Source organism: Macrobrachium rosenbergii, chromosome 2 (genome assembly GCF_040412425.1).
Source record: "Macrobrachium rosenbergii isolate ZJJX-2024 chromosome 2, ASM4041242v1, whole genome shotgun sequence".
Classification (NCBI taxonomy): domain Eukaryota; kingdom Metazoa; phylum Arthropoda; class Malacostraca; order Decapoda; family Palaemonidae; genus Macrobrachium; species Macrobrachium rosenbergii.
This window is the reverse complement of record NC_089742.1, coordinates 47,639,258-47,661,401: the sequence shown is the minus strand read 5'-3', so window position 1 is coordinate 47,661,401 and position 22,144 is coordinate 47,639,258. Positions and strand designations below refer to the sequence as shown.

Sequence of the window (22,144 nt, the reverse complement as noted above, 5' to 3'; positions counted from 1 at the left end):
GACATCTAATAAATTAGTTTCATTGTTATGAGTAAAATATAATTCATAAAACCTTATTCAATGATTGTACAAGAAAAGTTGAAAATTTTATGAATTTTAGGACATCACAGTACTAAGAAAGTTTCCACTAACAAACTTTATTTTCCAAAAATATTTTACATAACTCTGCACTTTTTGTTTCATAAATCTCTGACTTGAAAAATATGTACATTTACTACGCTAATATTTGGTCACTAATTTCTACAAGAGGAATTATACAAAAACGTGATCACTAAACTGCATAACATCATGTATGTATAAATAATAATGATGCACGATTCACAGGAAAATTGGTGCAGTAAATGAAATTTTCATATGAGAGAGAGAGAGAGAGAGAGAGAGAGAGAGAGAGAGAGAGAGAGAGAGAGAGAGAGAGAGAGAGAGAGAGAGAGAGAGAGAGAGAGAGAGAGAGCATACAAAATTAACATAACAGGAAGAGCAAAAAAGGTAAATCCAAAAACAGTATATAAAACAGTATATATATGAAACAGGAATATGAATGCATGTGCACAGCAAGGCACAACGTACACACACTAAAAATAAGTTCACTAGGTAAAGCTGGATTTCTGAAAATCTAAGTCCCAAGTGGAATATTATTTTAACAGTAAACTAGTTAGGTGCAAGTTTACTTATCATAGCCGATTACTAAACGAGCTTCATTCAATGTACTGCTCTTGTTCACCACGTGAAATCTAATATAAAACTTACTTTAAATTTCAAAACAAAAATACATCGCCCCCCCAGCATAATTTAAAGTACAGCTTTTTATTAAATACCAAACAAGTTTACACTACTGCAATTTCTGGTCACAAAACCAAGGGGTCTTCTTTTTCTATCTCCATAATAAGGACTTTGGAACAATCCAGCCTTGTATTTTCAATCATTCCATTAGCACCCTGCAGTACCTAAATTCTCAAATACGACTTAACCTGCAATTTGATTCATCAACTGCTCTTTCACATCCTCCTCAAAGCAGATCATACTCTTGAATGTTAATGTCTATGATCCATGAAAAGTTGCACATTAAATACAAGACTAGCAATCCTCTCTTAAAGCTCTTAAGTCATTTTTTGTAAGCTGAAAGCCCTTTAACCACAGTCCAATTTATTTCTGTTTCAGACTTGCACTTTTCTTTACAAATACTACAGGCCTAACAAACTTTTTCCTTTTAACAGGGACATTCAATCTTACTCTGTTCCTTGACATTTTATCACCTTTGGTTAATGCACAATTACCTCTGTATATCCACTGTCACCTCACTGATGCTCTGGAATCCTGTTCTATAGCTAATTATTTTTCTGAGTTCTTTGCCATCTACTGACTATCCTTTAACCTTAACCCATTGTTCATCTCTGAAATATAAATTATCTCTATAGGTGGAGAAGAAAGCAACAATAGTAAAACAAAAAATGCACCTCAATCTCTGTCCAATCTTACATAGTTCTAACTGAAATAGAAACCTGAGCAAATCTTTTATCTACCCTTATTATTTCCAGTTTACTGTACACATTTCACTACTCTTGCAGCAGTCCATCAAATACAAGCATATATTTGTACTGCAAACACTGCTTCTGTGGTACCAAAGGCAAAAGTGTTTCTCATACGCACTCCATAACATTCCTATAGATCCTTTTATCACATACTCTGATCAGTATCTTGAAAATATCCAATACTGTACTATAATAGTACAGAACATTCACCCGCATATATTGTATAAGTGAAAATGGAAAAATTGAACTATTTTAAGACTTTATGTACAGTCACACATGTATCTTCAAAAACCGGCGGCAGACAATATAAAAATCTTCTTGAGAACTGTATTCCTTTGGTAGATCTGTAATACACTTTAATGCAAACAAAAATCAAAACAGTAAACATTCAACAAGAATAACCAATGCTACAGAAGAAAAAACAACGAATTAACACAGCCTGACGTAAGACTCTAATCGTTAAGCCACACTCTAAGAACAAGTACAGTAAATACCATACTGTTTGGTAACTTGTGCTTCAAACAATGCCAACATCTGGACTCGGTACTAAATGACATTAATCACGACGACTTGGAAGGTACTCTTTCATTTGTGACGGCCTGATCCTGAAAAGAGGAGATAAAATTATCCATACACAGTAGTTCACAAATAACAATTTCTGTTAGTTAACTATAATAATTATAAATAATTAAAATCAGAACACTTTAAACTTCCAGAACTGTACTAAAGGAAGTAAAATGATTAAAATACTGATGAGTACAAGGAATGAACATCCCTGAAGGTAACAATAATAATAATGTACTTGGTACCAACAGTTAGAGGGATGCAAAAATTAGCTAAGTAAACATAAAAGTGCAGTAGAGAAAAATACCAAATCACTCCATATAAAATTCTTTGTTGATTGCAAGCTAATTTTTGGGAATTATTTTTATCTTACTAAAATCCAATAGAGGATAAAAATATAAATCTGCATTAAACATGTACCAAAATGGCTTCTTGTCAAACATTACTTTCTATAAAGCTGAAAAAATTCATGATTGGGTATACAACAGTATAGAAATGGTAAACTGGCTGTACAGCACTCATATGATTAAATATTTGTTATTTCTAGCCTTAGTTTTGGGTTACTTGAGCCACTGGCAAACTAACTTAAGGCTGCACACCATCATACACTGAAAAAATGGTATTGAAAAGCTAAAGTATTTGTTATTTCTCATAATGCTTTGTCAGCGATTAAAAGTTACAGCTATCAAAGAATGCAGACTGTCTCTGAATTTGATGATGCAGAGTTTCACTCAAGAAAAATTAATAAGTGTACGAAACCTTCAATTTTTCTCTTGGTTTGTTCAAAACTGATGGAAATAAAGTGTTAAACAGTGTTAATTTCTATTATTCAGTTACATGAAATTTTCTACCATGTACTGACTGTAGGCAACTTCAAGCAAACAAGACATTTGTGAAACACTAGGCAACACCTCATAGCAAATTCCTATATGACCTTTGGCCTCTATGCATGACCTACCACTTGAAAAGCCATTAGTAGAGTATGCATACCAAATTAAGGTCTCTATCTCATACTGTTTAGAGGTTATAGCCAAGCCTCTGAAAACACTTGAACAGCGGTGAGAAAATGAACTATGAAAATTGAGCTTGACCAACAAGTATAAATTGACATGAAGTTCAGAGTCTTTATCCTCAAAGATATCAAAATAACACTCCTTAAACAGGCGTTGACCTTAGTGGACAGATGGGCATGTACAGAGCTGTACAGACAGAAGGATTAATTACCAGATACCCAATGACAATATCTGAGGAAATAAAAATTGCAAAGCCCACAATGGTGGTAAAGTATAACTGTGGATCCTGAACACTGGGTCCACCACATAAAATGTTGAATCCACAACATATATGATATATATGAATTTCGACCTGATACTACAATTATAGCAGAGGCAGGTTTCTGATGTCCGTAGACAGTAAAGCATAGAAAAGAAAAAGCTTTATAAGCAATTCTTTGGGCAATTTCGAGCTAAAACAAAGTCAGTGACATTACCGCAGTGACTGGAAACCCTTATTGATCAATTAATAAAAGAAAATTATAAAATTACAGTAGAGCCAATTGACAAAGTTATTACTGCATTCTTATGTACTAACTATGATAACCAATCATCAACCTAACTGTATGGCATTACAGTATCTTCAACAGTCACAAAAAAATGCTTACCTTATGCTTCATATACGATAGGAATACATCCCATATAACTGTCACACCATTAATGTACAAGACTCGATACCGAATTGGAACAAAATAGAAGTTTATTGTTTGTGTGGGAGGCCATATACACCAGTCAAACTGAAAAAAAGGATAAAAAATTAAACATATAATCGTATGATGAAACTAAGGGTAATTAAGACTCACCCACAAAACAGTATTGTTACACTTAATGGAAAGCCTCTTAATTTCAACTTATATTCTTACATTGTAAATTATATAAATTACAAGCAGCTCTTAAATGTGGGAAACATATACATAATCTAAAAAGTTAGGAATAAGACTTCTACAAAGCAGATCTCCAGCAAACTACTGTAGTGACAATAAGACTAATAAATAATAATAAACAACAATGGACATGACAAAAAATACAATGATTTCATTTCCACAGGAAGTGTAATCTGTAAAACACTCAAAAGAAAATAGTCTGGGGAACCACAACAACAACAACAACTCACTGCATAAACCGCAGGAAATTTCTCTTTGAATTCTAACCAAGCTCCCTTGAGAGTTTTGCCCTCCAAAAGTCCTGCTCCAAGAAAAAATGTGACTGCAAAGAATGGTGCAGCCACAATTTGATCTGCCATTATTTTCTTGAACACTGTCTTTGCATTCTTTTGAGGTAAAACCTGGAAGGAAAATTAAGGGATTTATTTTCTAACTGCTGCTAACTTAGCTTACAGCCTACATATGCAAATTCTTTTCAACTTGGGAGAAACTTAGTGCTGTAGTAGCATTCTAATATGGACAAATGAACACCAGCTAATTATGTAAGGCTAAATTTAATTACATGTTTATGACCATTTGGTGCTATTTTGCAGGATGTGTAGACTAGGTTAACAGGCACCAGTCAATTATAAATGCTATGGCTTTCCTTTTTATGTTTAAAATTTCAAATAATTAAACAATCCAATTCATTATACTTTCATGTTAAATACATACATATGTTGGTTTCACTTTGAATATAAAGTATACGCAGACAATGTTAAAATGTATCAATGTACAGTACGATGCTTTTGTGTTCAATCCCTAGCTATGATGCTGCCAACTTAGATATTAAGTTGTGCAGAAGCCACATAATACTATACCTTGTCTAACCATATATAAAAAATATGATGTGGCGGACCTTGGGAAAGACCAACTAAGAAAAGACGTCCTGTCCTTCTCCAGTCATATCCTGGAGTTGCATTTACACCTCGGGCATGCTCAATGTACTGCTGGATTCCATCTCCAGCTGCCAATAAACCTCCACAACTTAAAGTGTTTGTAGCCCATAGGTATTTTCCAAATAACTTTGACCACACACGTTGAACAGAACGAAACATGATCACTTTAGTGCTGCCACCACCTGGAAGGTGAAATAAAAACTATGAGTTATTGCATACTTAAATTTCCATGCCAAAATACAAATTGTTAGTTAGTCTTGATAGCAAAATACACTACTGTATGTGTTTTTCAAAATTAAAATCTCTTTCATTCACATGATAAATGTTCCACACATGAAGCTTCTGTGGTTCTGGTAGTGAGTCATAAATTTTTGTCCCACCCAACAGAAAATACATTTCACACAAACATGAATATCCTGGCAACTGATAAGCATTTATCATATATTGGTCATAAATAATGACTATATTAATGTGTAATTATCATAATACAACATCCTAAATCCATACAAACACACCATTAGCACTAATTTTACCTAAGCTGTGTACTTCTCTATCATAGTTGAAATTCTTTGGAATCCTATTTCAACTACATAAAACTGAAAGATGATTTCAGGCCATTTCTGGGAAGGAAATAAAATTTCATGCATTACACAAGCTCACACAGTTTGCTGGTATTCTATTAACCACCATGAAAACTGATAAATTATTTTTACAGACATTAATAATAAATGTACCAGAAAGACAATAATCAAATAATGGAACAGCTATGCATGGGGTAAGCTTAGCCTTTGCCCTCAGGTAGGGAATCTAGGCATTCTAGGTCATGCTTTACAGGGGGTCCAGTCAGATAGAACATTACATCCTAAGTGAGGTTACATTAGGCTATGTGATCCTTCCTTAGAACGTATCCCTTTTAAATGCTATTGTATCAACCAAAACCATTTTGTTTTTAGCAAACTTACCTTCTCTACGATGGCAACCAGAAAGCTTCTCTGGTGCTTGGAGTGTATTGCTGTTGGTGCTAATCCCTTACATTTGTATTTCCACACTCACTCAGTTTCTCACTGTCATTCTTGCATTGTTTAAGGGGTAGCTTATCAGTATGGGAAAAACAAATATGGGTTACAATATGACAAATTCATTTCTCACAAACACCAATTAAATTGTGCTAGTGTTTGAATAGTGAAGATTGCCCTGTTTTTTCTAATGAAATGTGAGGGCAACTTATTAATGCCAGATATTTGTAGCCTAATGTGGGAGAGATCTGTGAATATTTAAAATCCCCACAACAATTTTTAAATTACTTTTGCAAGTTTTTTAATTCTTTTTGATCTTTTTTGTTTAATTAGAACTTCATCGTTCATGATTCTCCAGATCACTCAGCTTGTCAAACTCATCACACCTTTTCCCTTGACAGCATTATCACAGTGGAAATGAACACACCCTAAAACTTTATTATTGAAGTTTTTTAAGTTTAGATTTAGTAATACAGGACATATATTCTTAAAAGTACTCATGAAATTCGATCTGTAAGGTCATGGGCATGGACCTCCACCTTGTTGTTTCCAAATACAGACAAAAATACTCCGAATTAATATACATCTATAATCTCCAGAAAATATGATTGCTGAAAACAGGCAAGTAATTCTGATGAATGAGTCTGCTTTCCTCACTTTCCTAGTAATGTTCAAATGAACACACCTATTTCTTCAGACTTTCCAAGCACACAAGACTGTACTCTATGCATTAAAACGAACAACAGGTTTGAAGTATGTTACAGGGGTCCTAGGTGGGGCAAAGGCACATGCCACTTTCCCTGTCAGGTAGGAAGCAGCACCCTAGGTTAGGGTAGGTTATGATGTATCCCACTAATTATCATTGCCACACCTTTTAACCAAGGTTAGGGGAAAGGGAGTCAAGTATGGGCAAAGCCCTCATCCATATAGAGCGTGGAACCCTATGACAGGTTAGGTTGGGAATAAATCTCTCTGATTAGCACCACTAGGCTATACTTTCCTCCTTTAATCCAGTTTTTATTTATGATTTCAGGGATTAAAACGTGAACCATGTGGGGGTATATTTTCCCAGAAATTTTTATATTACTTTCAACATAGCACATTCCTCTATTATTGCTGGTATTATTCACCCATTTTTGTATTTCTACTACAAAAAACCAAGTTTCCCATTGAAGTCCCCCTTGTCATCCCCAACCATATTTTGATTTTATCCTCTTCTCCCATAAGCCTAATGTACTGTGATGTCTGAGGATAATTGCACAAGTGTATAGTGTTATCATTTACTGAAATGACCAATCTACATATGATTTTGTGTTTTTAGGAGTATGTTATGAATAACATAGTTCTCTCCAATGCAAGGCACCCCAGGTCAGGTTAGGTAGCAGCACAGTGCTGGCTAGGTTAGGAAGCATCACTGTTGCCTCTTTCACTTGACGAATTATGGAGCCCTATGTAGGGAGTCAAACCCCCAATCCCGTTCAAGTAGGCCTAGGACCTGGTGACCTAGATTAAATCAGGTTCGACCTGGGTGAATTCATGGTATTCACTACTGTTGGTATTATCCATCCAAAAACCCCAATTTCCAGTCCTGGTCGTTTCAGTCGCAACATTCAAAACAATGTAAGATGTTGTGTTTAAGGTATTTACCGTCATTATTATATATTTTACGTACATCCCCACGGGGCTGGTACTACACACAGCGCCCATTTTGCATGTAAACGTGCTTGCGGCCTAAACGACTTGCATTTGGGTCGTTTCGGCCGTAAGCACGTTTATGTGCAAAATGGACGCCGTGTTTAGTACCAGCCCCTGGGGATGTACGTAAAACATAAAATAATAACGGTAAATACGATAAACATAACGGTAAATACTGTTTTGGCCGTAAGTGACTTACGGCCGAAACGACCCGAACTCCTCCCAATTAAGCCATTATTAAACTTGACGGGGGTGAATATTAGATTAACTAATTAGCCACTTTCAACTGAAATGACGATTCGTCAACAACTATCATGAACACTATATTTTACAATCGTGCTCGACTAATCATAAAGGTTTTTTTTATCTATTACTTACCTGGGTTTACAGGTAGGATCTCAAATCAATGCATAAGCTATCGGCAGGCAAACGGACCTAAACCTACTCATACATTCTTATCGTACAATAATCCTTCGAATAAAACATTTTTTTATGTTCATATCTCCATCCTAACTTAAAACAATACCACCGGCCGGATATGACTAGCAAGGCCACGTTGCATAAAGAATTTACTGAGCCATAGATAAGATTTCGGGCGTGAATGAACTACCGGCGAGTTGTTATGGAGCACCGTTTCTTTAGAAAGAAATATTTCATGTGTCGAATTACTTATTTGATACTTTCAAAATTCGTATTTAGATATGTTATAAATTTTTATATATAATTTTTAAATCATAATTTATAACAATAATGTATTATATACGGTAATAAAAGCATTTATAATCGAAAAAATTACTAAGTTGAGTATAGAACAAACCTCTGATATGTGACAGACGTATACTCAGTAATAAATAGATCACAGACATTGTTACAAAACAAGAGTTTTGACGAAAGAACACTGAAATAATGTTGATTGAAACCGAATAGAAATATCACACAAAATTTGAATATTAGTTTTAATTGGGAAAACAGAACTCAATTAGTTTTTTAAATGAAAAAGGTTTCAGGCACAAGGCAAAATGGAGGTGGAAAGTCTCATGTTTTATCATAGGATGGGCCGGTGGTCATAGACGCAGTAGCGAATGCAGAAAGGGGTAGGCTACTGATAGAAATATATAAAGGAAGTAAACCACATTTGCAGGCAGAAAAATAACGACGTGGAATATGTGGAACGAGAAACCCAAAAAGTAAAACTAAAAAAGAAAATAGTTAAAGTCAGACCTAAACTACCTTGATGTTACCAAAATCACGGGAATGTATGCATGTTTTTTTCAGAAACATTTCCGCTCCACCTGACATCTTGATTGTTTTCTAGTATTTTCTCGAATATATTAATCTCTATGAAGAAAGACGATACTGTTCCTAAACAATATTTTCTTAAAATGACATCAAGAGTACATGTGTTTCACGCGGAGCGTATGTGCCTGAACCTCAGGTCTTCAAAAAAACACCAGTTACAGTTTAGCTAATAATTGTTCAGAATTCATGCCTCTGACACATCGCTGTTGGTTAAAAAGAATCCTGAGGTCCCAGCCAGTCTTCCTACTCGCATTCACTTCTTACCACACTTAAGGGCCATCTTAGAGAAAGGCCCAGTGCTGGCATAAGCCTTAATCTAAACCAGATAACCTCCCTGACAGGCATAATATACATTCGCAAGTGGTGGCGTTTAGAATCCTTTTTTTCGCTGCCCTATAATAAACAGTCTTAAAAGGAAATAAGACCTCTTTATCAGCAAAAAGAGACAGTTGAATTCTCTGTAAAGTTAACATTTTGTTTATAGTCCGTTTTCAGTATTTTTATAATAAATCTGAATCATAGCTAGATTGATATACGTACATACATACATTACATATATATATATATATATATATATATATATATATATATATATATATATATATATATATATATATATATATATATATATATATATATATATATACAGTATATATATATATATATATATATATATATATATATATATATATATATATATATATATATATATATATATATGAGAGAGAGAGAGAGAGAGAGAGAGAGAGAGAGAGAGAGAGAGAGAGAGAGAGAGAGAGAGCACAGTGAAAAATTCTTCAGTATTTTTTCACCATACATTTATCTGTTCCGAAACACCATTAAAAGAGTAAAAAATACAGCAAAATGGACTCCCGGGAAGGGTTTCACCTCTCTAACACCCCTACCCCCTAAACTACAGATTTGACTTAGTGGAACTTTTGTTTGTTAGTTTTGTTACCCTTCATGAGTTTCTGCGGCAGACTTAAAACTCCTATCAATTTTGTTTTCGTTAATAATACTAATGTTCCTGGATTACCCAGCGACACTTAATGATGATTAAGTAGAAATTTCTTTTCTATTATGAAAAAGACATCATCTCTCAAGAAGGTAATGTAAATTTATTAAGAGGATATATATACATCAGTGATTTAGCTTACATCTAAGTGCTGTCAAATGCGATTTTGTACATTGACCGCATAAACTAATTACATGAAGATGCCGTCTCTATATGATATAATAAATACAAATCTTTATTTACAAAAAAAAATCATCAAACCTTCGTCTGCAGACGCCAGTACTTCGTAGACTTTTCGGTGAAAGATCTTTCTCTGACTTTTTGGATCAAGCGACTCGTCGACTGTATTTGTAGATGCCTCAACAAGAGTGACTTACAAGCAAGCTTAGATTTCCTCGCGCGTTCAGAAACACTGAGCTGATCATTTTCCTTCGCATCCGATAGCAAACTGTCGATCTCAGTTAGTCTCATTTGTTTCCTGTTGTCAGTCAATGTTTCAAGGTCTTCGGATTCCAAGCGTGTTTGCAGGGCGTCTTGGCAACCAGTGACAGGCGTCGTCTGCCTATGAGACACGTCAGTGAAAGTCTGCTGAACCGATGAAGGCGTAATACTCGTTTCTGGACGCCTGTAGGCATATTTGTCCGCTCCGTGGCTGGTTGTTTTCGAAGTGCATACAACTTCTGGATTGTAAACAGGTTCTGTTCGAGGAGCTGGGACAATGTTTCTCTGAAGGCTGGTGAGGCCGCTGGCTCTTAAGATGATTAATGCCTGGAACAGAATTATGCATATAAAAGTCAGATAGGTCAACAACAATACTTTATCATCATCATTATACGACATGTGTCAGGGTTTACAATAATAATAATAATGATAGTTTGTATTCTAGTTTATTAATCTTCTTAATTAGGTGAACAGGTACGGTATGTTTTATCTGCTGCTACAAACATAATAATAATAATAATAATAATAATAATAATAATAATAATAATAATAATAATAATAATAATAATAATAATAATAATAAATAATAATAATAATAATAATAATAATAATAAATAATAATAATAATAATAAAATAATAATAATAATAAAGCAGACTCACCTGGAATCCAATTTCTGTCAGGTATCTAGCTTTCCAATCAAGATTCTCATTCATTTGTCCACTTAAAAGACCCATAGTGACCCAACTTGATCCGTAGTGGTCAATCAGAGCTGAGGAATCTTTTGCGTCCATCTGTGAGAGACAAATATTTATACAATTAGTTGCCATAAATGTCACGAATTTTTCGTGAGTTTTAGATTGTTAATTAGTCACACTCATTGAAATATAGAACTTAATGATTTGGAAGCTTAATTTTAATGTCTATTGTAGTTATATCAACTAGAACGTGAGATGAAGCACTGTGGTTTTAATATTCACCAAAGATTTTATTTTTGGGATGTATTCAAAAGTTCACGTTATTCTTAATGTTAGGAACATCGAGGTTAAATCAGATTTTTCATTTTTGGCAAAATGAATTTACCAATAAAATCATTATTTTTCCTGAATGTCTTATTATCTTTCGTTTTGGACAGAATCTTATTTGTTTTCTGCATATTTCATAACTAGAGAAAGTCAAATAAAAAGTTTTTCCCCTCAAAATTAAATGATATATTTTGGCTAAAATAATTTCCTGAGTGGGAAATGCTCTTTAAGTAACCTGTATAAAAACGTATTAATTTTTTTTTTTTCAGATCAGACACTGAAGTTTGCAGGACTTACAAAACAGTAATTTCGAGATTGTTTCTCTTCGTAAGATGATTAAGGATGCCTATCTTTGATTCCACGTCGACTTCGAGCAAGGAAAATGGGTTAAACAATATACTAAACAGGTTAGTATTTCCTAGCTTCACTTTTTCTTTGTTTGTTTGTCAAATAATAATTCTATGAATCGAACTGAAGAAGTGAGACGAACAGAATGAAACGAGGTCATACTGAGAGACAAAACCTGAAACCATTCTTTTTAAATCTGTACACACTAGCGGATCCAGGGCGAGGGGGCCGGCACCTGGGCACGTGCCCCCCATTGAAAAATAATGACAAAACAATAATATTGAACGTTTAGATAATAATAACATAAATGAGAAATATAAAAATGGGAAAAAATTAAAAAATCTATTGTAGAAATAATAAAATTTAGAGAAAAAATAAAAATAATAATATTAATGATAATAATAATGGATATATATATATATATATATATATATATATATATATATATATATATATATATATATATATATATATTGTATATATTATATATATATGATATAATATGAAAATTGGTGCCCGCCCCTCCATGAAATTTTTCTGGATCCCGTAGTGTCTGTATCTTAAAGACTTAGAGTTCGGACGACCAAACAACCTCAGTGTTGAATAACTCACTCGAGATCAATAACTTACTTTGACAAGTGTCTCTTGCGGAACTTGGCGTGTGACACGAGACCAGTAGCCGTGATTCGAGAACAGAGGGAGAGCGTTCAGGAACGTCCGTACTTATATATAGTTCTCTGTGGTCTTTCGTTTCTCACGTTTCAAATTCGCCGGAAGGACTTCCGTCCCGTCACGGGGATAAGGCAGAAGGGTCCTAAAGGATGTGGTTCGAGTTGTTTTTATTGTAAGGACTTACGTTAGTTTATCTATGTTGTTATTTAGCGGGGATGTTTGACTGTGCAATATCCAGTGTGATACGGTAGATTAAGTATTTGTTTTTTCAGGTAAGTATAAGTTTATTAGTTTTCTGTAAAAGAAAGCTATTGAGATGGCTTTGTCTGTCCGTCCGCACTTTTTCTGTCCGCCCTCAGATCTTCAAAACTACTGAGGCTAGAGGGCTGCAAATTGGTATGTTGATCATCCACCCTCCAGTCATCAAACATACCAAATTGCAGCCCTGTAGCTTCAGTAGTTTTAATTTTATTTAAGGTTAAAGTTAGCCATGATCGTGCGTCTGGCACCGCTATAGTGCCAACAACACAGGCCACCACCTGCCAGTGGCTGTAGAGTTTCACACAGTATTATACGCTGTACAGAAAACTTGATTGTGCCGAAGAAACTTGGGCGCATTGTTTACTTGTCTGTGACAGGGGCTGCTATCACAAAGGAAATACCAAAAGGTTTTATTGACAAACTGAGCATTTTTGTTCGTTTTAAAGGCAACATACATATGCCTTGTCATTACTTTTCAACCTAAACTTTACTGTGATGTTTTGGAATATGTTATAATTATCTTACTATAATCACATGATGATTATGCTTATAATATCAATTTACCAATACTACATAATACTTATATCAATAGCAATTTTGATGGATAAAAAATATTAGGCTAAATTTTTATATTTTATAAGGTCAATTTTACAAAGTTTGGTTATCATTATTTGATTAATGAGAAATGAGTACAAATTTGGCTGTAATGACTTGAAAAAAATTTTTAAAAATTATAGACACGAAAAAATGAAAAAAATTATAGACACGAAAAAAACGAAAAAAATTATAGACACGAAAAAATGAAAAAAATTATAGACATGGAAAAATGAAGAAAAAAAAACATTTAAAAACAAAAAATTATAAAGAAAAAAATGAAAAAAATTATAGAAAAAAAATGAAAAAATTATAGACAAAAAAGAAAAAAAAAATTATAGACAAAAATGAAAAAATTATAGACACAAAAAATGAAAAAAATTATAGACACAAAAAGGTAAAAAAATCATAGACACGAAAAAATAAAAAAAAATTAGACACGAAAAAATGGAAAAAATTATAAACACGAAAAAAAAAAAAATTACAAACACGAAAAAATTAAAAACTAAAGAGACAGGAAAAAATGAAAAAAATTATAGACATGAAAAAATAAAAAAAATTATATACACGAAAATGAAAAAAAATGAGACGAAAAATTTTTTAAAAACTATAGACACTTGAAGATTAATTTTCTTTTGCATAAACTGACTTTCCAGACTGCGAAACCATTACCAAATCAAGCAAAATAAAATCACTCTACAACAGCGAACAATAACAAAAATAAGTTCATTAATGAACCTCCCGCCTACTCTTCGGATTTTGGAAAATACGGAGCTGGAATGATGACAAAAAGAAAAGAAAATATTCGAAAAGGTCCCACGAATTCCCATTGCGCTACGGAGCGCCGGTGGCCTCCGCCTCCCGGCACAACCCCCACCCCTCCCCCTTCTCGTGGGACGATAAACATTCGTGTCTTACGTCTAAAAAGGTCCCGTGACGCCATTACCCCTGGGATATCCCAAGACGCGTCGCCAGACTTCCTTTTAGAGAGTCGTTTCTTTTTTGTGTTTTGCTACAATTTGATGCATTTACAAAATCGAGCTTTCAGTGCGTTGTTACCTTAATACTACTATTCTATTTCTTTGCATTTCAGTTTATATATTTTTGTCTGGGATCTCTTCTTTCTTATTTATCTCCTCTTACTTTTCCAAATGAACACCTTAATTTTCTTTGGAAGCTTGAATTTTAAGTCAGTGGCTCTCTGTGGGCTTGTTCCATGAGTGAGTAATAATAATAATAATATGTAGTTTCATTTACTGAATAATAATAATAATAATAATAATAATAATAATAATAATTTCTGTATTTCCTATTACCTTATGTTATTTCTTCCTAATGAACACCTTAATATTCTTTGGAAGCTTGAATTTCAAGTCAGTGGCTTTTGAGTGGGCCTTTGTTGTAGGCTTGTTCCATAATGAATAATAATAATTGGGTTTCATCTTCTGAATAATAATAATAATAATAATAATAATAATAATAATAATAATAATAATAATAATAATAATAATAATAATAATATGTGTGTAATAATACAATGTTCCATATGAATAGGTTTCATCTTCTGAATAATAATAATAATAATAATAATAATAATAATAATAATAATAATAATAATAATAATAATAATAAAAGTAATTGATTTAAAGACATGTCATTCAGATCGCAAATATCAGAAGAGATTTTCTTGTTGAGTTTTTATTTTAAAAATCATCTTGTGAGGTCTTGCTTACGTATTGATACGGTAATTGTAAGAAAACTGTTTTTTGGTTTGCCATAGGTGAGACTTGGTTACCTGTAACGGCTATTGTTACTGTTTTTTATTTTTTTTGGGGGGGGGATGTTTTTGAGTGTCAATAACAATTAATAAAAAAATAAAAAAGAACGATTTTATTTCTTTTTTATTTTTATAAAATTACATATCATCAATTTCTTTGTATATTCTCCACTTCAAAATAAATCTTGAATGATTTATTCAAAATATAATTTAAAATATATATTATTTTTACGAAATTCGTAAATATAGACTTACGACGTCTGAAGGGGTAAATCCTATGACCGTGTGTCTACAGAAGGATTCTCTATTACGACAGTGTAAACACCGGGAATATCTCAGGATTCCTTCTGCACGTACTCCTGTGGAAGTCCGTTGGCGTTTTGTATCTTTTGTCGTGTGCCTTGTGTCTTTAGCTTTTAGTGTCTTGTTTATTATGGTTTTGGTTCTTCCCTCTTTTGTCTCTTGTTTCGTGTCGTGTGTCGTTCTTCTTCTTTTTCTTCTGGGATGTCTTTTTTATCTCGTTTCTGATTTTCATTGAAGTCTTGAGCCTTTAGTCTGATTTAAACTGTAAGCTGTTAATTCATTCTATAGCTCTTGTCTCTGTCCTTTTATTTTGTAAAATTTCTCTCTCTCTCTCTCTCTCTCTCTCTCTCTCCTCTCTCTCTCGTGTCCTTTGTTTTATTCAATATCACGTTTCGCCTTTAGACTCCTGTTGTTTGTGAGTATTTTTAAGCTTTCCCTCATTACTGCGTACAACTACTTTAGAGGGCAAAAAAAAAATGGAAGCTTTTTTTTTATTTCCCTGCTCAGTTATGGAGTCAAAAACTCTGTAAAGAATCATCTTTAAAAGGAAGTAGGTATATATATATATATATATATATATATATATATATATATATATATATATATATTATAATGTATATATATAATATATATATATATATATGTATATATATAATATATATATATATGTGTGTGTGTATGTGTGTGTGTTGTATTATGTATATGTGTCTACATTAACACATGCTTTGATTCCATCCTAAAAGCTCTAGTCACCAACAAATTACACTCTCTCTCTCTCTATCTATCTATATATATATATATATATATATATATATCTATATATATATATATATATATATATATATATATATATATGCATATATATATATATATATATATATATATATATAATTATATAATTGTATGTATACATATTGTATATACATGCTTATATATATATATATATATATATATATATATATATATATATATATATATATATATATATATATATACACAAACATATATATAGAAATTCAAAAAGAGAGGGAGTAAGATATAGAATATAGTTTGTTGAGAGTGACTAAGAGCTTTCATGATGGAATCAAAGCATGTGTTAGAATATGTAGACAGGAGAGTGACTGGATCTGGTGTAAAAGTACCTCTGAGACATTGGTGAGCAATTTCTCCGTGGCTGTTGAGTAGACTCATGGGTGGAGTGACCCGAGAAGTCAGAAAAGAAAATTAAATGTATATGCAAAGCTGAGTGATGAGAAAATAATATAAACAGGTATGCCAGTGAAGAGAAACTGCAGAAACCACTGAAAGACTTTGAAAGCGTTTGTAAGAGAAGAAATTTTCGAGCAAATATTCCTGAAAGTAAGGGGCGCTACTTTGTCTTGTTATAAACGCGTCATCTCCTCCGAGGTGCTAGTACTAAACACCGTGTGGTAAATGTAATTTGTTGACCACGCAATATAGAAACTGGTGTATATGATGCTCTGATCCCCGAGGGGCTAGTACTAAACACGGCGTCCCAAGAAGCTTCCGCCATGCTTAGTACTAGCAGCCCGGAGTAGGTGACGAGCAGGTAACAAGCTAAAGTGGCACCAATTAAGTTTAACTGGGTACATTGGAACCAAGACGATTGAGCATTGAATCTTAATATATATGGTTGAAGAATGGAAGCAGTTCATTGGTACAAGTGTAGTATTCGGGACTAAATTTAATGGATAATGGCAGGATGAGATAAGAGAGTCAAGTTGGCTATGATTTCAAGATTTCTTTAGGCTTTTGTATAAATATCTCCCACAGGATCCAACACAAAGGAGTAGGAGAAACAATACTTCTATATTCAGTATTGTTTACCTAGATTTTAGAGCAGGCCTTTATTGCCTCATCCTAAGCTTACCTAATTGCTCTGTCATGAAGGGTCAAACTGCATCTGGACTCGTCCATGGCGAGAATTCAAACTTTTTTTTATTTTTGTGAACTCAGATGCATCACCAAAGCACCCATTCCTCATGCAGACCTCACTCCTTTGAGATGGATGTGCTTTATTAGCCTCAGAATATATGGCTCATGGTTACAACTTAGCTCTACATAGCAATAATATATCAGTATTTGACATTGGATGGAATTATATATCTCTTGCATATGTCTGTGGGGATATAATCATTACCCATCTGTCAGTTATGGTTTCGTATTCAGACTTTCTGACTTGTGTTTTGCAATAGCTGGAAGCCATGGGAAACTTTCAGAATGTTATTGAAGAAGCGTGATATATTTAACTAAAATATAAAGCAGCTTGGGGGAAGTGGAGAGAGGGGGCGGAGGTAGTGTGTGTGTGTGTGTGTGTGTGTGTGTGTGTGTGTGTGTGTGTGTGTGTGTGAAAAAGATGCCAGATGATATGGGCATGTGGTAAGAACGAACGAACAGGAGGAAGAAGTGACGAGGGGTTGGATGGAACCTGTTGGTGGAAGAGGGTCGAGAGGATTAGAGGACGTAATAAAGTGAAGGAGTATTTGGAGAGGTGTGGTTTATCAGAGGAAAATACTTTGGACACCAGTAATTGAAGAGGAAGCATTAAGGCAACCGGCTCTTTAGCTGAGTGATGGTGGTGGGATGAAGAAGTTGGTAAAACTGAAGATTACTATCGCGCCCCTCTTGCTCGGTAAATACCAGTTTATGTACAATATGGGCTCCGTGTTTAGCACCAACCCTTTTGGGGGTGAACGTAAAGGCCATAAACAAAAGACAGTAAATATCAAAAACATATAAAAAAAGACTTAAACATAAACAAAAACATAAAGAAAAGGCTGTTATATATCCCTGTCGGTGACTGTTGGGAACCAGGCCGCGGTAGTACTAATCAGTTTAACATTAATGGGTACTTACAGAAGTATTTTTAAACTACAAAAGCCATAAGTAATTTAAGTACTTCAGTAAATGAAACGAATTGCCAAAATAATGCTTCGCTGCCTTCCTAATTTTCACGGACACCCTGAGTTTATATGAAAGAAAACGGACATTGTTAGCAAATTAGAGAAAATTACTATTTTCTTTATGGAGGACATATTTATTTATCAACGCTAAACTCTTTCGTTTTTAATTCCAAGGATCCCAAGTATAATAAGTATCCAAAGCAACGCTTGAGACTTTGGTGATGGCTTATGATTTTTTGTAGCAGAAATATGGTATTTGTTCCAGTTTTATCAACATTTTTGCATACTTTCATCAGAAAGTTAACATTATAAAGATTGAGAGGTTTGATTGTGATATAAAAATGACTGTAAATTTCTCTCATGAACATTTTCATTTATCATTAGTTCTTTAAAAATAAATATTGTCGGTGAATCAATGTCACTTGCCATCCAAAAGCCCTGAGATTTTGAGATGACTGCACCAGAGACCAGAGACAGCAATTGCAGAGAAAGTAGGCAGAAAAAAACTAAATTTTTAACATGAAATTGAAAATAGAAATTAAGCTATTATTTATTAAAATATAAAACGAATATGTCAAATGTAAGATTTATAAAGATAGCTACATTTTCAAAGCAGATATCATACTTGTAAGAGTAATTATAACATCGCCACACAAAAAAAGAAATAAGGAAAGTGAGATGCTAAGTAGGCATTCAAAAGCTCCTGGCAAGGGAAAATTCATATTTTGAAGGATGAATCGTCACTGACTGCGGATGTAGATAGGGGAAAGCAATCAGGCTTGGCGCCAGAATGAGCTTTCGAAGGATATTTTACTTTTTACATAAATATCATTCGTTAACCAAAACGTATACTAAAGAATTTGACACTTCTGGATGACACTCTTACTTTCTCGTGGTAAAAATCTGATTTAAGTCTAGTTTAGTTTGTTGGGGGGGGAGGGAGAGAGAGAGAGAGAGAGAGAGAGAGAGAGATAAGGTGTCTAAGGAAACCATCAACAGAGAGGAGATAAATTAACTGATCTCCGAGTAACACCACTTGTAATGACAGGCTCTCGATGACGCAAGACTGATGTTTGGCAGAAAGAATACCAAAAAGCTTTTCAGTTGCTCTTGAAACGCCGAAACCTTGCAAATGATGCGAAAAACGGTTTTGAAAACCAGGTATTAAGAAACGAAAAGGCAAATGTGGTGGGTGTTTAGAAGGCTTTAGAAATAATATAAGGACTGAAGTTTGAATGGCTAAAGCGGCTACTTTTATTTGAAATTCAAGCAAAATGTGCTGGAGATCTGAGCCATATGCCTTGTCGGTTTTCAAGGTAGCGTAGGTCTATTGGCCTTGTGAGGTGGGAATACAAGGCAAGCAATAGGATGGGAAAGGGACATGGCAGAATGATGAGAAGCACTGGAAATGACGAGGAAGGAAAACGAGAGGCTAAGGAACTGAACTTTCCAGTGCGTGATTGTGGGTGGGCCAGTAGTTATTTCAGAAACCCTTGGGGTTAGTGCCAGCAAGACCTTCACGGGGTGCAATTGCAGGCATCAGCGTTCATTGCAGCGTCCCTTCGGCCCCTAGCTTGCAACCTCTTTCGTTTCAACTTACTGTACCCTCCATTCCAGTATTGTCTTTCTTCCATCTTGCTTTCCACCCTCTCCTAACAATTCTTTCTTGGTGCAACTGCGAGGTTTTCCTCCCTTTACACCTTTCAACCTACCAACTCAACGATTCTTCAGCGCTGAATGACCTGGATAGGTCCCAGTGCTTGGCCTTTGGCCTAAACTCTATATTCCATTCCAGTAATGGAAGAAAGGATTAGAGTTGGTTTTGGAGTGTGGAAAAATCATCCTGGAGGAGGACCAGTTTTTTTCTTTGGCCAATAGGTGACAAAACGAGAACATTAGTTTCTTATTAATACACGAGTTTTCTGTACAGCCGCTGCAGCGTATAATCAAGGCCACCGAAAATAGATCTATCTTTCGGTAGTCTCAGTATAATGCTGTATGAGCCGCGGCCCACGAAACTTTAACCATAACCCGGTGCCAGAAGCACTATTATGGCTAACTTTAACCTTAGATAAAAGAAAAACTACTGAGGCTACGGGCTGCAGTTTGGTATGTTGATGATTGGAGGGTGGATGATCAGTGTACCAACTTGCAGCCCTCCAGCCTCAGTAGTTTTTAAGATATGAGCACTGAATTTCCAAAGGTATTAAACCTTCCTGTTTGAAAACATATCATTAATACGCAGAGATGTCTGGCTAAATCTCTGCAAGAAAGTGAATATCGGTTATGACCAGACATAACTAACAACTTATTTTGCCAGTAAATGCAAGAAGGGAATGCTTGATAAACAAGCAAGCAAAGTTATGTCTTGAACTGTTACAGGCGATTTCCCTTTGAAGTTGCAGGGTGAAAACAGATTGCGTGGTGAGTTATATACATACATACATACGCACGCATACACACACGACACGTATAGATATGTATATATATGAGTGTGTGTATGTATGTATGTATATATATATATATATATATATATATATATATATATATATATATTGCAGTCTACGGTACTTCTGCTTGAGAAGAACTATAACCATATCCACCTACCCATCTATCCACCTATATCTCTAAATACTTCTTCCCACTTCGATCACTAAAGGCATACCTTACTTTAATGCTTTGCTCTCGTCTCATTACCGTGACAATACGCTGAGCCATGTTTTCGCGAAGGCTCATCATAAAAGTGAGACGCGAAAATAGCCCATTACATTGTTTTGCCTCGAATAAACAAGTTGTTCCTGAGGTTTATTGACATTCAGACTCGCATACTTATATTTGGAACGCCGGAGTGAATGATGTCACTGGAATGACGGACCGAAATTAAAAATAAGAAACGAAAAACCAGTCCTGAAATGAATCATCCGCTTCATACCTTTGTTGCAGACGTTGCAATGCAAGGCTGAATATACACCATTCATATTCCGAGGCAAAGAGGAACTTGTTTACCAGCTGAGAATCTCTTGACAATGAGAGACATAACATTCTCCTTTTTTTTTTTTTCAGGCGAGGCGTTTCTCTCCTTGTGAATGACGTCACGAGAATTTGGGGAGAGAGAGAGAGAGAGAGAGAGAGAGATGGACCAGGGGCACTTTTTAGAAGTCTTTGGATAAACTCCTCCAATTGACAGAAACTCAAGATTCTTTTTAGTTTTCTGTAAAAGAAAACTATTGAGATGGCTTTGTCTGTCCGTCCGCACTTTATTCTGTCCGCATTTTTTCTGTCCGCCCGCAGATCTTACAAACTACTGAGGCTAGAGGGCTGCAAATTGGTATGTTGATCATCCATCCTCCAATCATCAAACATACCAAATTGCAGCCCTCTAGCCATAGTAGTTTTTATTTTATTCAAGGTTAAAGTTAGCCATAATCGTGCTTCTGGCAACGATATAGGATAGGTCACCACAGGGCAGTGGTTAAAGTTTCATGAGCCGCGACTCAGACAGCATTATACCAAAACCACCGAAAGATAGATCTATTTTCGATGGCCTTGATTATACGCTGTAGCGGCTGTACAGAACTCGATTGCGCCGAAGGAACTTGGCGCATTTTTTTCTTTTTTCTTTTCTCGCTGAAACTGTTTTTTCTTACCGTTATTTTGTTTTTAACCTATCCATAATTTTCGTAATTTTACCATTTTCATTCATCAACGATTCGCTCGTTCCTCGTTTTAATTTTTCGGCTCATTTTTTTCCCCTTCGCTTTGGTCCCTCTCATTCCTTTAACAGCTGTGCGCTCTCGGAGCTACTTTC

The 22,144-nt window shown here is 34.6% G+C and overlaps 1 protein-coding gene and 1 long non-coding RNA gene across 3 annotated transcripts; both read right to left on the bottom strand.

Annotated features, from left to right (window-relative positions):
• Nucleotides 1-117: 117 nt before the first annotated feature.
• LOC136846382 (mpv17-like protein 2) lies at nucleotides 118-8,318 on the bottom strand. Of its 2 annotated transcripts, XM_067117191.1 has the most exons (6): nucleotides 8,057-8,298; nucleotides 5,930-6,060; nucleotides 4,890-5,149; nucleotides 4,260-4,430; nucleotides 3,754-3,882; nucleotides 118-2,134 (listed from the first exon to the last, which is right to left on the bottom strand). In XM_067117191.1, the coding sequence occupies exons 3-6, from the start codon at nucleotides 5,124-5,126 to the stop codon at nucleotides 2,090-2,092; spliced, it is 582 nt and encodes a 193-aa protein (XP_066973292.1). In that variant the 5' UTR covers nucleotides 5,127-5,149; nucleotides 5,930-6,060; nucleotides 8,057-8,298; the 3' UTR covers nucleotides 118-2,089. The 2 variants fall into 2 exon arrangements, with proteins under 2 accessions (XP_066973292.1, XP_066973285.1); XM_067117184.1 differs by lacking the exon at nucleotides 5,930-6,060 and having other exon boundaries at nucleotides 8,057-8,318.
• A 1,649-nt stretch (nucleotides 8,319-9,967) lies between these two features.
• Nucleotides 9,968-12,562, bottom strand: LOC136849808 (uncharacterized). Its single transcript, XR_010856432.1, has 3 exons — nucleotides 12,436-12,562; nucleotides 11,095-11,226; nucleotides 9,968-10,760 (listed from the first exon to the last, which is right to left on the bottom strand). It is a non-coding gene; the product is annotated as an uncharacterized lncRNA (long non-coding RNA).
• Between the last annotated feature and the right edge of the window lie 9,582 nt (nucleotides 12,563-22,144).